Source organism: Cryptomeria japonica, chromosome 10 (assembly GCF_030272615.1).
Source record: "Cryptomeria japonica chromosome 10, Sugi_1.0, whole genome shotgun sequence".
NCBI lineage: Eukaryota > Viridiplantae > Streptophyta > Pinopsida > Cupressales > Cupressaceae > Cryptomeria > Cryptomeria japonica.
The window spans coordinates 85,902,080-85,921,934 of record NC_081414.1 but is presented as its reverse complement, the minus strand read 5'-3'; the positions used below and the strand labels follow the sequence as shown (position 1 = coordinate 85,921,934).

Here is a 19,855-nt window from a genome sequence, read left to right as displayed (position 1 = left end):
TAAATGTTTAAATTGCAAAATATATTACTCATTATGAAATGTTGTGTAGATGTCAAGATGGCAACCCCAAGGCAGGAGCATCCACTAGTCGTCCAACTCTCATGAAGGAAGATCAAAGGAATGAAGAATTGGAGACCAAGATCGTGTCAAAATGGAGCAACATTGGAGATACCAACTTGGGAAACTTCAGTGTGAAGAAGTTTCGAGAGGTCCCTTACATTGGAAAGCCATCACCTGTCGCAAAGAGAATAATTGAAAGTGGCATTATCAAGGCGGCCGGTTTCCCTCCAGCAGTCCAGTGCCATGAGCTGATGATCGAGTGCGCCCGCCATTATAACCCACAATCAAGATCAATCGTGTCCAAGGAAGGAAACACTTTGGCTTACCTTTCAGAGGAGGCTATAAGTGAGGCTCTTCATCTTCCAGAACATAGGGATATGATTTACAAAAGCTTAGAAGGAGCCAGGTCCATGTATGAAGATGATCCAGACACTTGCTTGAGCATCATCAATAAGAATTGGTTACTCAAAAGTCGTCCTCGCCTGAGCAAGATTCCCAACACACCACATAGGATCGACTTCCAGGAGGAGTACAGAGATTTGATAACTTTACTCAATCGAGTTACAGGGGCTCCTCAAGCCTTCTATTTTGAGAAGTGGATGTTCTACTTCATCCAAGTGATAGTTCAAGGAAAAGGAACAATTCATTGGGCTAGAATTATTAGCCATTGCTTGGACGTGCAGTTAAGAACACTGAAGGCTACCAAATCCTTCCACACGAGCTCGTACATCATATATGCCTTGATCAGGAGTTTTGAATATGCAGGACTACCTCACAGAGGAGTGATCGGAAGAGGGCCCGGAGAAGTCAGAGTTTGTGATTCTTATGTCCATTTGCATCATCCACCTGGAAGTGACTACAAGTTAGTCAATGATACCTTCACGATGAATATCACCAGGACATTGCAAGGCGGGATTCACAACCGGTTATCTCAAGATGCACAGGAGCTTGTGAAGAGGTATGGTGCTTGGTTTATCCAATTCCAGAAGTTTACATATATTAGAGTTCATGGGTGTCCTTCACCTCCCTATATGTTGCCAAGATATCCAACAGACAGGATAGTGCTACTTGAGGTGACTAGGCAGTTGGCAGCTTATGCAAAGGCATTCAGACACAGGCATGGAAATGGAATTCCTGTGCCTATCATACTAGGGAATTCAGTTGAGGTATGTCCTAATGCTCTAGCCATGGATGACGCAGAGAAGGAGCTGGCCTTATATTCATTTTCATTCTTTGCCTTGAGGGAGAATTTTGATCCTTATGGATATATAGAAGAAACAGTTGGTAGAAAGTACAAGCACGAATTTCAGATAGAGGACTTTTTGATGAATCTCACAGATGATTTAGAAGTGAAAAGAAAGATGCATTCCAGGTTACCTTTAGATCTCATCAGGAAATGCAAAGTTTACAGAGTGGCTGATCAAGCTCAGGACAGTGGCAGACATCTCCAATCATCTTATGACCGAGAAGACAAAGCAGTGAAGATAGATTGGAATGAACCTGAGGTTTTTGACTTAAAAGCTTTGATGGCTCCAGTTTTGTCTTGTACTCGCAGATGGGTTGATGTGCAACATCAAAAGTTGAGAGAACAGAACATACCTATGACTTTACTTTGGAGGGAAGACCGGGGGAAGGATGAGCAAGTGTAAGTGAAGGCAATCCTCATCCTAGAAGCACAAGTGAAGGTAATCTTCGAAGCGCAAGTGAAGGCAATCCCCATCCTAGAGGTGCGAAGAGAAAAGAAAGACCTGAGAAAAGAGAACCCTCCAAGAAGAAACAAGAGGCCAATCGAGATCGCTCATCCTGTACATCTTCTCGACATGAAAAAAGGACAAGTCGGAATGTAGGACAAGAGAAGAGGGTACCTGAAGTTGAGGAATCTATGGAATCAATGGTACAAAATGATACACACGAAGAAGGGCAGGCGTCTCAACGTTCATCAAGTCAATCTCCTCAAGATAATGAGCTACATGAAGACAAGAAGAAGAACCATTGCCTAAAGAGATACAAGTTAGAGAGACAAGATCCGCCATTCCAGATTGGTTGAAGGAGAGGCTAAAAAGGGTGATTGTGATCGAAGATGAAGATAATGTAATTGACTTAGAGTGCCTTGTAGGAAATTCTCAGGGAGTATCAGAAAGGAAGAAGGCCACCAAGATGTCCAAGATGATCAGAGATGAGACAGGGTCCAGGAAGTTACAGATAGCTACACCGGCAGTGGACAAGTATGAAGGTGAAATCCTTGCAGAAGAGTATGATGTAGAAACATTTGAGCTTGGTCCACTCACAGTTGAGCAGACACTGGATGAGGCAACTGATTCATTTGAGGCACTTAAAGACAAGCTTAAAGAAGAAATGGAAAAGAATAGAAAGCTTGAGCGAGAGGTCGGTGCTTGGAGAGGCTACTTTAGCCATCTCAATCAGCCTTTGGGACGTCAGGATCCAGCAGTATCTCCTGTGCAAGCACTTCCCCTTGAATCAGTTGGTGAGGCAGAAAGAGTTAAGAGCTTGGTCTAGCTTATGAGCTCTTGGATTGACAAATCAGTTGCCGTTGAATTCACAACAAGAATGATGCAGACCACCCATCGAGCTATCCAGGTCCTTGAGATCATCCACAACCTAATGATAACAGTTGCCGCCTTTGCCCACACTAGAGATGTTATCATTCCTGTTCTGCAAGTAATCAGGCAAACACCAAGGAAGATCCTAGCACAAGAAAAGATAATGGATGGAGGAGCTCATAATTTACTCCAGTGGTCAACTCTACTCCAGATGAAGGAAGTTCTTTTCGAAGACATTAGTACCAAATGCAATCAAGTTGAGGAGGTCATCCATCCAATTCAGGACAAGGTGTTTGAGGTGTTATGTTCTATTCTTGGCAGAAGGATTGAAGATGAGACAGATGTGAATCTTCAAGAGTTGGAAGAGAAGGTTAAAGTCATCTTTTGCAAAGATGAGAATATTATCACAGATGAGCAAAGGGATCAAATGTTCGCTACTATGCTCTTGATTGAGAAAATTAGGGAACTCGAACTTGGATGGGATGCAGCTCTTCTCAAGGCTTTCGATTAGGTCATCCACTTGGAGGAACGAATGAGGAATCTTCCCGAGATTCCTATTGTTGAGATTGAAGGAATTGTGTCCAGATTCATTGCATATGCTAAGAAGGAGCATTGGAAAGGGAACAAGGTTCTAGAAGAGAAGTTGTTATAGATGATGTGGCACCTTAATTATCATTGGTCTATGTTTCCTAGATTTTTGTGCCAATTAAATATTTGGCTATGCATTTAATATTGTTCAATAAAAGGGGAACTTTTTGTAATAAACCCCTATTAGGGTTTAGGTGTCAAAATCTCAGCCATTGATCTTCTTTTGATCTGGGCCGTTCATTGTAATTGAGGATGCTATATATACCCTCATTCATTTTCATTTTGTCATTAGAATTAGAGATTAGAAGATAGTAAGTTAGAAATTAGAAGATTAGAGCTTTTGGAGAGAAGAAAGTTATTTTGTTGCAAGATTGAGCATTGAAGAGAGAATTTCAAGCAATTGTTGTCTATTTTGGCTTTGAGATCAATAAAATATTGAAGTTATGGTGTTTTATTGCAATTCTTGTGGCTACTTTCATGGTTGCTTACTTTCTTGAATCATTCTTGGTCGAAGTAGTATTTAAATTTGAAGGACTAAGTGTTGGGCTTGATCTTTGGTGAGATTCACGTTCCAAACCACTAGCTTCTTACTGATTGTAAGAACGCCTTGTGTGGTCAACTGGAGATATTTGGATTACTTAAACCTTCAATCATCATTGAACTATTGATATGTACCTTCATGGTAGTGTCTGCGATCCTTGACGAATTGGAAAATTATTAGTCACCTTAGAAGATCGCATCAATTTCAGTTGAGTTGTTATGTTTTGGCAATATTGAAATTGGTAGAATCTTACCAAGTCTAGCCTACATTGAGTCATTCTTAGGATTAGATTAGAATTCATCCCTTGCAAACTCTTCCTTTTGATCTTTTTGAGAACTTGTTAGTTTTAGGAAATCCTGTTCCTACAATACGGAAACGTAAGGCCCCTTGATGAAACAATATTCACAACGACCACTGGTGCTTATCCACACGTAGAGACCTGTTGACGTGTATTTTGTACACTATCAAACACAGAATAAAATACCCAAGGGTACCTTATCCTCTCTTGAATAAAGTCTCTGATTGCTGAAGATATCGCAAAAAAGGATCAATCAGGATGACTCCAAGGTTCTTGTATGTAGGGTCTCTACGTGTGGATAAGCTCTCTGTGGTATGATGTGATTTGCTGGAATCACAAGGGGACTTACATTTGATGCCTGAACTTCTGATTTGCTTTGAATATTGTTGGAACACAGGCTCTTACTAGCTTCGATTTGAAAAAAAAGGAAAAAAGATGAGGGCGAGGAAAGGATCTAATCCTAACACTAAGAATGTAAGAGCAATGAATGATCTTTGATGAAATTCTAACTAAGTCTTGTTTTGACATCCCAGGACCATCTCCACAAGGCTAGTGCGATCTTCGAAGGAAAGCTTTATGATGTTCAAATCATCACTGCAGGCATAGACACCATCAGGTTGATGCATATCCATGAAGAAGCGACAATTGAAGTTAAGCTTAAGCTGAATGATTCCAGTTGACTACGCAAGGCAAGTCTGCAATCAACAAACTGCTAGTAGTATGGATATACGAATTCCACCATCAATCAAGCACATTTCTTCCACTCATCTAATAACATGAAATCAAACATGAGAAGTATAAAGACCATGCAAATTGTCGAATCGACCCATAAATTTCACCATTTCTTCAATGAAGTTACAAGTCTCTTACAACAACATCTTGGCAACAATCTTTCCCTTCTCTCTCTACTCTACTCTAATTGCTATTCTATCAACTTCTAACTACTCTCTATCTACTAACTGCTTCCAACTGTTTCCAACTCTCTCTAATTGCCTTTACAAATGAAATGCCAGGGCTTATATAGTGCCCTCAATACAATTCGATGGCTTAGATCAATTCGAGATCAATGGCCAAGATTCAACAATGAAAACCCTAATTAGGGTTTGTTACAACCATTACATAACATTTAATGCTCGATCAATGAAATAATTGTATTGCTTGGACACATGTCCTCTTTGAAAAAATCGACCAATGGATAGCCGGGGTAGGTACATCGGAGTTTGTGCCACCTTCCATGAGTTAGGTACATTGAATCTGGACATGCTGAGGTGGACCACACTGACTGGATGAGCGATGACTAGGATGCCACCTCGTCTGACACTTGTAACTTGGTAGATATTCAACTTGATGTTGTTGAGAAGCTAGCTTTAATTAATTCATCGGGAACTATCTGCTTCTTCAACGAACCCTTGTTCTAACTTCTTGTGTCCTTGATGTGCAGGATGATTGATGTACCTCGCCTTGGAATGCTAGATTGGAAGAGGTCGCCCTTGTTGATGTTTGATCGAAGAAGGTCGTCCTTGATGATGTTAGTCCTTGCTTGATCTTCTTGGAGGAGACCGTCCTTGATCTGGCTTGGTTTTCCTTGAGGAGAGTCTTTTGACTTGTAGATCTTTCGAGCTTGGGAGTCGCCATCTTGATACCTACACAACATTTCAAAATTAGTAATATATCTTGAAATCTAAAAATTAAACTTTAAAAGGAAGATTCAAGATTTTAATTAAGAAACTTCATGATAAATCTTGAGTTATCATTTCCTAATTTAGGATTTTCAAAGCAAAATTTAAATCTTCAAAAATGGTGCCAAGGTGATTATGCCATACCTCCACTTGGGAATTAATTCTAAAAAATGATGCAAAAATAGGAGAATTCGCTAGGTAAAATGTAGATCAAAACTCCCTTTAGCAAAATGCGCCCCCTTTAGTCTTCACAAGCATCAACTCTACCACCTCTAGCCTTCAAGATCTGGAAATTCGCCTTCAAATGTCTTCAAAAATCTGGAAATTATCCTCCAATCTAGCAAGAAATACGCCTCTCCAATAGCCTTCAAGATGAATTTTGCCTTCCTTAGCCTCCACACTTGGTAGGAATTCGCTCCACACAAGCTAGATTTCGCACCTTGTTGTTCTTCTCCAAATCGCACTTGTGTGAATGAATGAATGATGGATTAAAATCGCTCAACACACCTCTCTTATATGGGCGCTCATCCTTTCATTTCCCATAGGCCGACTTGAAAAATAGGCCAAAAGATAAATAAAAATTAAATAAAAGGAGAGGCCGACTTGATAAAAAACATTACATAATACCCCAAGCGCTCCCATTTTATTTTTTAATTTAATAATAATTAATTTTAAATGCCTTCATAATAAAAAAAATTCGATTTTTAGGCTCAAAATTAATTATTAAATACCATGCGCTTTTATTAAATGCCAAAAATATTTCAAGGTTTTATCGAATCTGGCATTTAATGTAATTTGAAGGATATTTGGCGCCCAATCATGAAAAATAATGGCTATTAACAAGATCGCTCTGGTCCCTTGGTGAGGGACAGGAGCGATCTCATTCTAGACCTCACACTTCTTTTTTTTTCACGTTCAAAATCTCTTCCTGGACGTCCAAAATGGGATTCTCATTCGTAACTTTGAGTTCGATCTATCCAATTTTTGGAATGAATGCTCCTTAGAACCATTTTCGCCCTGGTCCCTTGGTGAGGGACAGGAGCTATTTTGCAAATCCAAGCTTATCCGTCCTTTGTTAGCCTTCCAAATTATATTCAATGGATAAATCATGTTTTCCTTGGTCTCTTCAAATCATAAAATTGTCTTGATCTTGCAAGAACAGTGCAAATTTGAAATTCAAGCTCCGGTCCTTCAGTGAGGGATGGGAGCACTTTTGCAATTACAAGCCAATTCGTCCTTTGCTAGCTTCGAAAATTATCTTCAATGGATCGATTGTGTCTTCCTCCATCCACCTCAAACGCGAAACTTGCTTTCCTTTTGCCAAAAACTTGCCTTGAGGGAAAATCGCTCTGGTCCCTTGGAGAGGGACAGGAGCGATTTTGTTACTTAGGCCGATTTTCTTCATTGTGGCATACTTAAGTTATATTCAACGGGCAAAACATACTTCCCTTGACCTCCTCAAATCGGGAAACCACTTAAATCTTGCAAGGATAATGCGAAATTGGAATTCAAGCTCCGGTCCTTCAGTGAGGGACAGGAGCGATTTTTGCTCTCAGGGCCAAATCTTTTTACTTTTCACTTCAAATTTCCTTCGCTGAGGAAAATATCATCTCTTTACACGCCATGAATAAAAGCTCGAGTCCAAACAAGGTCTAAAAATGTGTATATGAATAAAATTGCTCTGGTCCCTTGGTGAGGGACAGGAGCGAATTTACCTTTCTAGACAAATACTCCATCATTTCATCGTCCTTAATCAAGTCTGGATGCTCTATCATGTTCATTTTGTCCTCCATCATGCCTTTGATGTCTCAATTTGTCCAAACAAGGTCAGGAATGACTCCACTAAGCCTTTTCGCTCTGGACCCTTGGTGAGGGACAGGAGCGATTCGCCTTGGACCCTTGGAGAGGGACAGGAGCGGTTTTCGCTCTGGATCCTTAGTGAAGGACAGGAGCGAAATTTGACTTTTTGAACTCTCTATCAGGATAATTTTTATGGAATATAACATTTAAGTATAAGTGACATTTCCTTCTATCTTTGAGTTATATTCCATATATACTTTCAGGATGTTTGAGAGTGGTTTCAGACCTCCAGGAGTTATATTGCAAAATCTAGTTTTTTGAGGTTTTTCAGTTTCCAGACTTAGTCAAATTTCAGGATCAGGACTTTTAGACTTAGCCAAATTTTCAAGATCAGGACTTCACTCCAGCAGGACCTGCTATCCTATTGATCTCCCCGACAGCACTCAAAATGCAAAGGCTAACTAACAAAACCCTAAAAGACCTAGAAAACAAACCCTAAAAAGCAAAAAGCAAGGGTCCCCATTTGCAATGGGGCGATGTGTGAATACGTCACAACAAGACCCTACATCAAAGAACCTTGGAGTCATCCTGATTGATCCTTTTTTTGCGACATCTTCAGCAATCAGAGGCTTTATTCAAGAGAGGATAAGGTACCCTTGGGTATTTTATTCTGTGTTTGATTGTGTACAAAATACACGTCAACAGTACCCGAACTCAGAAATTGTATACTCAGTTACAGGGTTGATCTTGAGTATTATACATGATAAATTTATAAATACATAGATACAAACATGCACATATGCCAAGTTTTATGATTTTATTAATTTTAACCTTCTATATTTATAAATTTGTAAGAGATGCTTAAACAGCTTGAAAACTTCTGATAACAAATGCCTACTAAATTTAGCCCAGTTATTTCTGAGAGTTTGCAATTTCTAATCTATCAATGGAGTGGCTCGTAGAGATGATGCAATTATTCTCTCCCCTTATTGGTGCTCTTTGTAACTTGATTTATAAGCTGAATTCAGATGTTGTCTATTAAAATCTCTCAGGTCAAGTAATTACTAGGGAAGTTGTCTCCAAAAATGTGTCACAAGGTGTTGTGACACTTATAGTGTTGTTCAAAGGCCTCAATAAGAAATCTTGTAACAGAGTCAAACTTAATCTCAATCTAATTCTATTTGTTGCTTAATGTTTAGGAGGGATGATTTTGTGATGTGGGTCACTTTAAGGATTTTTGCTGTTTGGTTACCCATTCCCTCTTGTTTGCTTGGTTGATTTGTTTCTTGGAAAGGTTAGTTTTTCTGTGGAAATGGGTCTTTTAATCTTTTTAATTTTCAGTTTGGAATTTCTGTTTGTGGGAATCATCTCTAAAGTGAATTTTTTATAGATTACATTATCAAAATTTGCCTTCTCCCGTGTCCATGTTTAATGTGAATGGAAACTATCCTCGGAAATGGTAACTAAATTGATTTTTATGGGCCATCAATTGGGTTGAAAACTTGTTAAGAAAAAAGATGGAGCTGCAGCTTCTACAAGATCAGTGGGATGCTTTTCCTGGAATCATTATTTAGAAATTTGCCTCATGTGGTCTGTTGCTTTCTGGACAATCCTCTAGTGGTTGCACATGCATCCTTAGCAGCTAGATTGTTTAACAGCAGTTTTGGTGTGTAGCTTATATGGTTTTAGTCTGGTTATAGTTATTTTGTTTGGCGGGAATATGCTCATGCCTATTTAGTGAATGCTAGGGCATCTTGGACTGTGTGTAGGTCTACGGTTTTTGATTTAGCAGTATCTTTCACATGCCTGGTACTTAAAATATTTAAATTTTTTTTGTATCATGTTTCACGTTTTACAAGTACTATGTACTTGTGGAGGCTTTACAAACACATTTGCTCGATGCTTCCCTTCCCCTGTTCAGATATTCATATTTTCTTATCAGATACTGGATGCAGATATTACACACTCAGATATGTTATGGATACCATATTTGGATTTATCTATATACAAGCTCATTTTTGGGCTGTATCTGATATGATTTTATGTTGCACAACACCTTCATGCAGCAGAATTGGCTTAGGTTTTGGGAAAGAAAAATTCAGCGATTGTTAAAAGAAAGTGTTCACTTGTAAATACTTTTTTCTTTTTTTTAAGCGAATTGCTACCTAGGGGTAGCTACCTATATATTGATCAGAAAAAATATTACATATCAGTTACAGAAAGAGAACAACAGGGTCCGGATGGCCTCTATGACCTCTTGTGATCTCTCAATCTGCTCAGGAGGGAACATGCTCCCCTTTACAGCCATCATATGTTCATAAGTTTCCAAGTTATTCCCACTTAATGCTGAAGGTGTCCGCCACCAGACCTTTAAAGGCTTTTGTGTTCATTTCCTTGAGTGCCCCCATTGCTTGTTCCCTGAACTGGGGGATAAATATTCGTCTGATGGCTTTCACCATGGCCCCATGGTCCCCTGTTGTCCTAGCGATGTTATAAATGAATCATTCCAGCAGAACAGCATTGTGGGAGTGGGAGCCCTGTAACATCTTCTCTCCAATGATCCTTGAACCACTCCCTCCTCCACGTCTCCCTCCATTACAAACAGCTACACTTGCAACCCGGGATTGATATAAATTCTGAAGATCCTGCCATAGTTGTCGCCCCGCTCCACCACCACAAGTCTGGTCCATTGTTTTCTTTGGGTCCAATTTATAGACTATGATGGTCTGATCACATTCTTCTTCCTGTCTTTTCCATCGTCAGGGGCATTGCCAAAGAAGATAGACACTGTCTCTGTCCCTGTCTTGAGAAATAGAAAGTCCGGAAAAGATGTCCTTCTCCCATATCCTTCCAGTTCATTACTCCAGTTGAATCCATTCTAAGCCTGAGGATTGCAGGCGATGATTGATTCTCCAGTCTGATCAATTGCATGGTTCGACAGAAAGTCAGCCTCCGTGTTTGCAAAAGTTTTCATAGAAAGTGTTCACTTGTAAATACTTAAATATGGGTTGCTTTTCAAACTAGCATAACCTTAGATGGTTCCATTTTTTACCTTGATATTTGCTTGTATGCTTGAAATATGGGTTGCTTTTCAAACTAGCATAACCATGATAGCGCAAAGATAGCACTTGATAGATTAGGAAAGCTTGCTTGCTTGTGCGGATAGAGAGCTAGTAGATGATAATGTTTTTGCTTGATAATAATGTTCTCTTGATCATGATTTAGGATATGCGCTCTGTAATGTTCCCTAATTGAGAATGCCCTAATTTTGCCCTAATTCTCAGTTTTCAAGTAAGCAAGTGGATATAGAGAGTACCTTCACCTGATTGAAACCCTGCAAACAGATTAGAAAACACTTACAACAAGAATTCCAATGAGCAGATTATGATATTTAAATATTAGTATATCTATGGCAGAATTATCAATTCAATCATAAAGCATCTAAACACATTAGGAAGGCGTAATCATAGGGGAGCATGGGGAAGACTAACTTCGATGGGCTGTCTCAGACCCTCTACCCTAGGCCCAAGAGCGGATATACCATCCCTCTTGGCCTCATGTGGCCCATGCCATCCATATAAGGTGGTCTACTCAGTGAGGTGTCCACTTTCTGTTATCCCCTCATCTTGCCAACCCTTTCCCTCTCTCTATTATTGGTCTCCTTGTATTGGTGCACCGTGGTAGGGGATTGAGGCTACAACAGGGTGCCCTGGAAGACATCTCCTCTAGACCCAAAGGCAGTACCCTCTGTACCCCCTTGGCCTCATGGAACCATCTATTCCCCTCCTAGAGGTGGCGTACCTAGAGAAGTGCACCATCACTGTACCCCTCTTGCTGGCCTAACTCCTTCTACCATGGCTGGAAGCACTCAGAAAATATGAAGGAACATAGTAACATAACATGAGATTAACTTTAGAATGTCATTAAATCAGACTGATATCTATTTGGATATGTATAAGCAATTATTGCAGCAGTCATTAATAAATAATAAATATGCAGAATTATAATATATACAGTTATAGTACTTATTGTTTTTACACAGAGAGAACTCATACCAAACTGTCTTAGTCAATTAAACTTGCTCAGAGTTAATATCTTATATATTTTCAGTCTCTATATCCTTTGATGATCCCCCTTGGTTTGCTTGGCCTGTTCTTTTATATCTTTCGGTAGATAGTGACCCTCCCTTATGGTTGTGACTCTTGGACAGCAACATGTCTTTCAGTTACAATCGTACCTTTTCAATGTCTAATCTCCTCTCTTAATTTAGAGTATATTAACTCTATTTAACTCTCCATTCTATTAAGGAAACGATCCCTTATTTAAATTAAGGAGAGGCATTTTGTAGGAGGAAGGCGATTCAAATAGTAACAATCCCGATCTGTATGCAGGATTAATTATGGTTTGTTCTCCACATTAGACTCCAAGGTTTATACTGTCAGGTCTTGACGTGTGGATAGTCTCAATGGTTGATGTGATTGTTGGTAATCCAATGGGATTTATGTAATGGTTCTAGGAGATAATCACTCAAAAGCAAGGAAATGCCCTATGAGTCTTAAGTTCGCATGATCTTCAATGACTTGCTTTGCTTACCACTACTAATGACTTATAAAAAAATGTGAAAAAGGATAGGGTTTGATGTTAAGACATGGACCAGCTAGGACTCAAACCTAGGACCTTCCATACGCTGCTGGAGTGCTCTACCATTGAGCTACTGGCCCCTCTTTATTTTCAACACCAACACCCCCCCTTAAGCCACACCTCTTGTGTGCTTGGGGGCTCCTAGCCTGGACCTGGCTCTGATACCATATTGAGACATGGACCAGCTAGGACTCGAACCTAGGACCTTCCATACACTGCTGGAGTGCTCTACCACTGAGCTACTGGCCCCTCTTGGACCATTCCATCGTCGGTTCGGGTGTGGCTTATTTCCAACACCAACACCCCCCCTTAAGCCACACTTCGCGTGTGCTTGGGGCTCCTAGCCTGGACCTGGCTCTGATACCATGTTGAGACATGGACCAGCTAGGACTCGAACCTAGGACCTTCCATACGCTGCTGGAGTACTCTACCACCGAGCTACTGGCCCCTCTTGGACCAATCCATCGTCAGTTCGGGTGTGGCTTATTTCCAACACCAAGACCCCCCCTTAAGCCACACCTCTCGTGTGCTTGGGGCTCCTAGCCTGGACCTGGCTCTGATACCATGTTGAGACATGGACCAGCTAGGACTCGAACCTAGGACCTTCCATACGCTGCTGGAGTGCTCTACCACTGAGCTACTGGCCCCTCTTGTACCATTCTATCGTCGGTCCGGGTGTGGCTTATTTCCAACACCAACACCCCCCCCTTAAGCCACACCTCTCGTGTGCTTGGGGCTCCTAGCCTGGACCTTGCTCTGATACCATGTTGAGACATGGACCAGCTAGTACTCGAACCTAGGACCTTCCATACGCTGATGGAAACTCATTAGCAAAGAGAGCAATTCGGTCTTGGAAAATTGAAGATCAACATAAAATCTAATGAATTGGTTTAATTTCAGCTTCAAACTCAAACCCTAACCCTCAATCAGACTAAGATTTTACTTTGATACTGATCATACTAATGCAATTTTAGTCAATTAAGAACAGTAGTCATCAATTGATAGCTCAGAAATGAATAAAATTTAAGGAATTCTAAAATCCAAAACCTCTTATAATTCTGATCTGAGCCTGCACCTACCTACAATTAGACCTGATTCTTAATAAATGACTTCAAAATCTCAGAAATCAGACCTCTATAAGCCTTGACTGATGATCAAATGATGCTTCTAACTTCGCTGTTGCTTAGAAATCTGCCTTCAATGCTGGTGGAATTCGCTTGGATGTTGAATGTTAAAATTGAATTCGCTGGAACCTCTTTTGGATGTTGATCAAAATTGCTGCTATAACATGGAAATCGCCCTCACACAAAATTTGCTTAGGTCTTATGCTGATTGAGGAAACTCGCTTGCTGATTAATGACTGAAGAAATCTGCCACTTGCTTAAGGTAAAATCGCTTGGATTGTTGAGCAAATGAAGTGCTCAATCAATCCTATATAGGCGCTTCACTTTGAGACGTGACCCTTGGCTGTTTGCTTTCCTAAGAGGGCGACTTGTTAGTTAAATGTTTTGCAATGTTTTTGATTTTCAAGGGAAGTCGACCTGTTTATCTTTTTTCAAAATCAAAACGTTTATCTCTCAAAGGTTGACTTGTTTACTCACCTTAGCGTTGCCCACCAAACATGTTGCTTCACCCTAGGTTGCGGATTTTTGGAGGGCGTGGATTTATTCTGAGTGTGGATTTTTGATCATCGTTGATTTTCATGAGTTGTGGATTTTGGTGAGGCATGGATTTCTTGAGTCCATGGATAGTCATCATCATTCAAGCTTGTAAACTCCAACACTTAGTCAATTAACTCACTTTCATCATGTTGTTGATCCTCATTCTCCAAGTCAAGATTAAGTGAGTTCATTGTTTCTTCTTCATTTCATGGGTCAATCTTGCCATTTTCATGCTTGAGTTGTGGATTTTTGCACCTCATGGATGTGCTCGAGTCATAGATTGATCATCATCATTCACCCTCATCATCAAGATTTCTTCATTCAACCTACCTCAAGACAAGCTTAGCATCACTCATCAAGACTTAGGGATAGCACAACTCCTCATCATTATTGCCTTCAAAGATCTTCGGATTCCCTTAGGTCGTGGATTTTAGCAACTCAAGGACAAACTTCCTCACTTACCTTCTTAGGTTGTGGATTCTGGCTGGGCGTGGATTCCTTGAGGTGGTGGACAAACTCACTCTCACTTCTTAAGTTCACTGTTTTCACCAAGTGGGAGATGGCATCGTTGTGAGGTTGACTTGGTGTTGCATTGCTTCCCATAATCATTCCAAGTATTGAATCATCTTCATCAAGCACTTCATCTCAGTTGATTGATCATCACTTCTTGATTGTGGATTTGGAGGGCAAACACTTCATTTTGTCACCTTCACTTATCTTGACCCAGTGAACATCCAAGTCATGGATTCTGGCATGTTAAGGATAAAAGTCACCGCCTCACTTCATAGTCGTGGATTTTGGGCACTCATATGGAATTACTACTGCATTTGGACTTCATCCTTCACTGAGGTCGATTCTGTCACTGTGAGGGTTTCATCCTTGAATTTCCTCTCGGAAATCCAAGGAAAACAAACTTGTACTCTTTTGTATTTCCCTCAACTTCATCCACCTAGACTTGATCAATTTTCGCTTCTACATTCTAACCTAAGGGTGTCCACTTGTTTGCACGAAACTTCTAGGAGACATCCCCCAGCAGAGTAAACGACTCAGAGACAACAATGGATACTTGGTCGCAATGGGGGGGTGGCGGGGAGATGCTCCCTAGGTGTCTCTGCGTCTTGGGGAAGACCCCCTCTCAGAGACACCTACTTTTTAGGGGGGATGCGTCCCTGTGGAAAATTGGATGTACCATTGGTTGAAGAGGTGCATTAGCATGTATAAATAGAAGATCATTTGAGTTTAATTTAACAAGCATTCATTGGAAATCTTCTACATTACAGCAGGAATAAAAGTTGTTTGTAGCAAATTTGTGGAAGACATTGTTGCAGATTTGTTTAGAGATATTACAGACTTATGAAGAATATTATTGCAGATCTATGAGCAGAAATTGGTGAAGTTTATAAGCAGACTTGAAGAAGAATATTGGGTAGATCTAAGAGATATATTGAGCATATGTTAAGGCAGATTTTGGCAAAGTTTTGAGCCAATTTGTAAAGGAGAATTAGATCTGATTCCAGAAGAAGATCAAGTATTCATCACATCAATCTTTTGGAGGTTGGTGCCTCTTATTCAAGGAGATTGGTGTCTCTTGCTGAGGAAGTGCTTAGTTGTGGGGATTAGTGTCTCCAATGGGTTGGTGCCTACGAATCATCTAAAGGGGATTGGTGCCTATGAAGATTGTTAGAAGTTTCTAACAAAGATTGTAAAAAGTTTCTAATACAATTAAGATTTTGCCATGGTTTTCTCCCACAAGGATTTCCACGTAAATTGTATGTTCTTCTTGTGTTCGTAATTGCTAGATCTTGCAATTGTGTTGCTGCTGTGGATGATTAAGTTTTGAGGTAATGCAATTGTGATTAATTAACTTTTGAAATGTAAAAGTTTGTTGTTATACCGATTCAGCCTCCCTCTCAGTATAACTGAGCGCTCTTCAAAGAACTCTTGTTTTTGATTGATCCCTTCATTAATTTTTGTGGGATTGTACATTGTGTATGATGCATGCAGATGTATTTGATTCTATTAACTAATTGAAAAATCATTCTTTCATCCATTCTGGTATTTGGATTCTCTCCTGGTGATTTGGGTTATTCATGGAAGTATAATTGGGGTTTGTCTATACTTAATAGGGTGATCATCTTTTTTCCTTATCAATTCATATTTGGTGGATATTCTCTTCCGTGGTCCCTATCCCATGAGTTGTAAGGAGATGCTTTGTGCAACAGAGTGGGTTTAATAGTAGTATTTGCTGGGCATATTTGTAATTTTAGTTACATTTTGCTTACTATGTTATAGAACTGTCTGTGTTTAGAAGTGTTAATGGAAAGTTCATCAAAAGCAGTCCGAGTCCTTTATTGATATGGTAGATTTACACATCATAATTTTATAATCTTCAAAATGTTCTAATTGTATTTCAATGCTCACTTCCACATGGTAACTGTGATGGTTGCCTCTTATTTGATTTAAAACTCAGGCTATGTAGTTGGATGGAGATGCTTTATAACGACACTTATTTTATATGATGTAATGTATATTATGATTAGCTATTTTTGGTAATCAGTGAATTGACATTTTCTTTTTTATTTGCAGCAACAATTTATTTGTGATTGGCTTATTTAGATCTAATTCTTGTAAAGAATGAGCAATTATCATTTCTGTGATGTTTGGTAATCAGTGAATTGACATTTTTTTTTCTGGCCACAATTTATTTGTGATTGGCTTATTTAGATATTATGCTCGTAAAGAATGAGCAATTATCATTTCTCTGACTTTTTCCTTCGGAACATTGCCCATGGTAAATTTTTTTCCTTTTGTCTTACAGGTTTGGTGGAATTTCATCTGATACTGTGGGGACCATCTCATCTGGTGTAGAAGAGGAAAAGAAGAGAAAGGCTAGGGCTGAAAGGTTCTTTTCTTGGTTAATTTCATGTTATTGGTCACTTCATCTTTAATTTTCGTAATTTTCCTTGCTGTAGTTTATAAACTTACCAGTTACAATGTGGCTGGTGCATGGCATGATAAGATTTTGATCTTGATAGGTTTGGACTTCCGGCAAGTTCTGTTCATGACGAAGAGGCAAAGAAGAAAGCTCGTATGGAAAGGTTTGGAATGGGCATCAAATGTGATTCTGCTGAAGTAGAGAAAAGGGAAGCTAGGGCTGCAAGGTAAACAGTAGCCTTTTCTTCTTTGTTCATAGCAGCAAGTAGCCTTAACAAAAGCTTCTGGAATTCCTTTTTTACACACGAGAGGCCTAAAGTTTATGGATTTGATTTGATTTAGGTTTGGATTAAAATCCAGCAATAGCACTTCCGATGTAAACAATGATAGTAGTAATGCACAAGGTGCTGTAGCTTCAGTGTGATGGTAAGGGCACTTAATTGTACACGACATATATATTTTGCATGGATACATTTACTCTCATTGTGAGTGAATTCTTGCTAAATTTCATCTTTATGTTTCAGGTTTGGGAATGCACTTGCTATCATGAAAGCTTTTCATCAGCTACTCGAAAAGAATAATGAAATAAGAAATGAAACAACTCTAGGGAAGGGGCGCTGTAGGGTTAATCTAGGTTTTGTTTTACTCTTTTGACACTCTGAACTTCGTTTTCTAGACTGACTACTTCCAACTATTTTGGACTAACCACGCTCTTTTTGTTTTATTGACTAGCTTATCTACTTCTGATTTTTCTCCCCTTCCATTTTCTTTTTGTATTTTATTGAAATTGACCTATCTCACTTTTGTATCTAGTTTATAAACCTGACCAATGCTAATGTGGGTTTCGGACCCTTTCTTTTTTGTTGCATTACTTGTGTACTGGGTAGTTTCCACCATCCATACTAATGTAGTAAACTTCTTTCTTTTCTTGTCTTGGTTTTCCTTGCTCTACCTGGAATACCTTTTTTTTATACTTCTTTGTCTTTCTACCCTCATTTGTTGTGGTGTTTTACTTTTGCAGTTGCTCTCTGCAAATTGGCTGTTAGTGTCCTAGTTTCTAACTTGTGTTTGTTCGCTTAAATTGTTTTAAACTGTTGGGATAATTTTTGTGCTTTGCTGGGCTGTTTTTCTATCAAGCCCAGAGGGAATGCCTACCATGGCGGAGTTACTGTGGTAAGAACATGAGGTGTTGACATTTCCATTCTGGTCTCTTCAAGCGTATGTTTGACCGATTTACTATCTAAAGACACGGCTCCTCCATGAGTGCAGGGATGATGCATTTTTGAAATTATATTGCATTTGAAAGGAATGGTAAATTGTAGTTGAACAAGACTACTAATGAAGTCTTTAAATGTCTTTTGGTTGTAAAAGCTGAAGTACTTTTTAATTGAATTACTAATTAAAAATATGCTTTAATGTAATATTCAAGGTATATCCTTCATGAATACCCAGGTGTATATACGGAAATAATATGCATCCATTTATTGTTCCGTTGTTAAAGGAAGAAATGATGCCTTCACTTTTCTGCTCAATCTTTGGAGCGCATGCAAAGACTTGATATTATTATGGAATATATTAATGCCGTTTTTTTGTAAAAGTAAAAAATTCTTTAATTTATTTACTAATTTAAAAACGATTTTTAAATAATGTAAAGCTAATCTGTTTACTAATCGAAATATGGTTTGTAAATAAGTTAAATTACATAAAGCTAAAATACTCTCTAATCTATTAACTATATAAAAACATGTTTTGTTTATAACATGTAATAGACAGGATGTGTCTTTTATGAATAGTAGAATACCCATGTTATTGTTTGTGTTGGGTTCCTTTTCAGCGGCAGAAAGTCTTTGGTAAATGATGAGATGCTGTAGTCGATGATACAGTATAGATATATCATATATGTTCTGACATTTTGTGGATGGGGATGGCAGATGTCAGGGGATGCATTTCAGGGACAGCAATCTGTGGGCCATTTTTTGGGGATGGCAGTATATGTATGTATAATTGTTACAAGTTACGACTACTCTTAATTTCTACAAGTTACTATTGCTTTTCTTGAGCCCAGTTCTGATTTATGCTTTTCCAAGAATAAGAATAGGGTTCACATTGAATGGATGAGACATTGCCCTCGATTTCGTATGGAAGCATATCTTGTGTGGTCACTTTGAATTTGAGATCGTGCTCTAGTTTTTCTATATAGAGAATAATGTGGGAGGAGGTAGATGCAAATGATTAAATTGTAAACAAGTTGGAATTTAAAAAAACAATAAAAAGCAATTGTGTTGAAGGAATGCCCTATGGACGAGGAAAATGCCTATGGAGAACTAGGCTATATTTTACCTTGGAGTGAGTGGAAGGGGGAGTTATCTATTTTGGGCATCACACAAAGGCCAATACAAAGTCGAAGAATGTGATTTAGTAATTGACTTGAATTTGTGTGGTAACACCGAACAACAGTCTGAAGGTGTTTTTACTCTACTACTAACTGTGACAAATGGCATCTGGGACTTAAATTTGCTGGCTGCAAACAACATGGTTATGTGATCCAATGCTCCACTATTCATAAACTAGATGTGTAAATTACAAAACAGGTAGCAGGACAGAAAAGTGGACGAGTAAAACCCTAAATAGTATAAAGGGATGAAAATATTAAAAAATAATCTGTTTGGGATGCTTGGACGTCCTCAGGATAGTTGAGGGATGTACCTGGCCAACCTAGGGGCGGGCAAATGTCACACTGATGTTTTGGAATGTTTCATCCCTATTTTTAGGGACGTTCTAGGGTTATGAAAAAATTTGGGGACGGCCAAGCCATACCCCTTGCATTCTTGTCATCTCGACAATGCCATTGGCATTAGGGATACTGGTTTGAGAGCTAGAGCAACCTTGCTATTTTTATAGGTTTTAATTGAATTATCATGTTTTAACTAAGGTATCGTTGTAGACAAGTCAGCATTTGTTAACCATTGTGTCGAGAGCAATGCAATATGGGCGAGTAGGTCCAATAAAATTAGAATTATTGTAAGAACACAAATGAAGTCGTCTAATATTTACCTGCTGGGCTAAACGCTCACAAATTTAACTACCAAAAA

The 19,855-nt window shown here is 39.1% G+C and overlaps 1 protein-coding gene across 1 annotated transcript in view; it reads left to right on the top strand.

Annotated features, from left to right (window-relative positions):
* LOC131031516 (protein MODIFIER OF SNC1 11) overlaps positions 1 to 18,308 on the top strand; it is a 78,258-nt gene extending 59,950 nt beyond the window's left edge. The window contains exons 2-5 of the mRNA XM_057962635.2: positions 16,648 to 16,731; positions 16,865 to 16,990; positions 17,106 to 17,189; positions 17,288 to 18,308. Of these exons, the coding sequence (XP_057818618.1) occupies positions 16,648 to 16,731; positions 16,865 to 16,990; positions 17,106 to 17,187 (292 nt within the window). The 3' untranslated portion in view covers positions 17,188 to 17,189; positions 17,288 to 18,308. The remainder of the gene's footprint in view (positions 1 to 16,647; positions 16,732 to 16,864; positions 16,991 to 17,105; positions 17,190 to 17,287) is intronic.
* Positions 18,309 to 19,855: the final 1,547 nt, after the last annotated feature.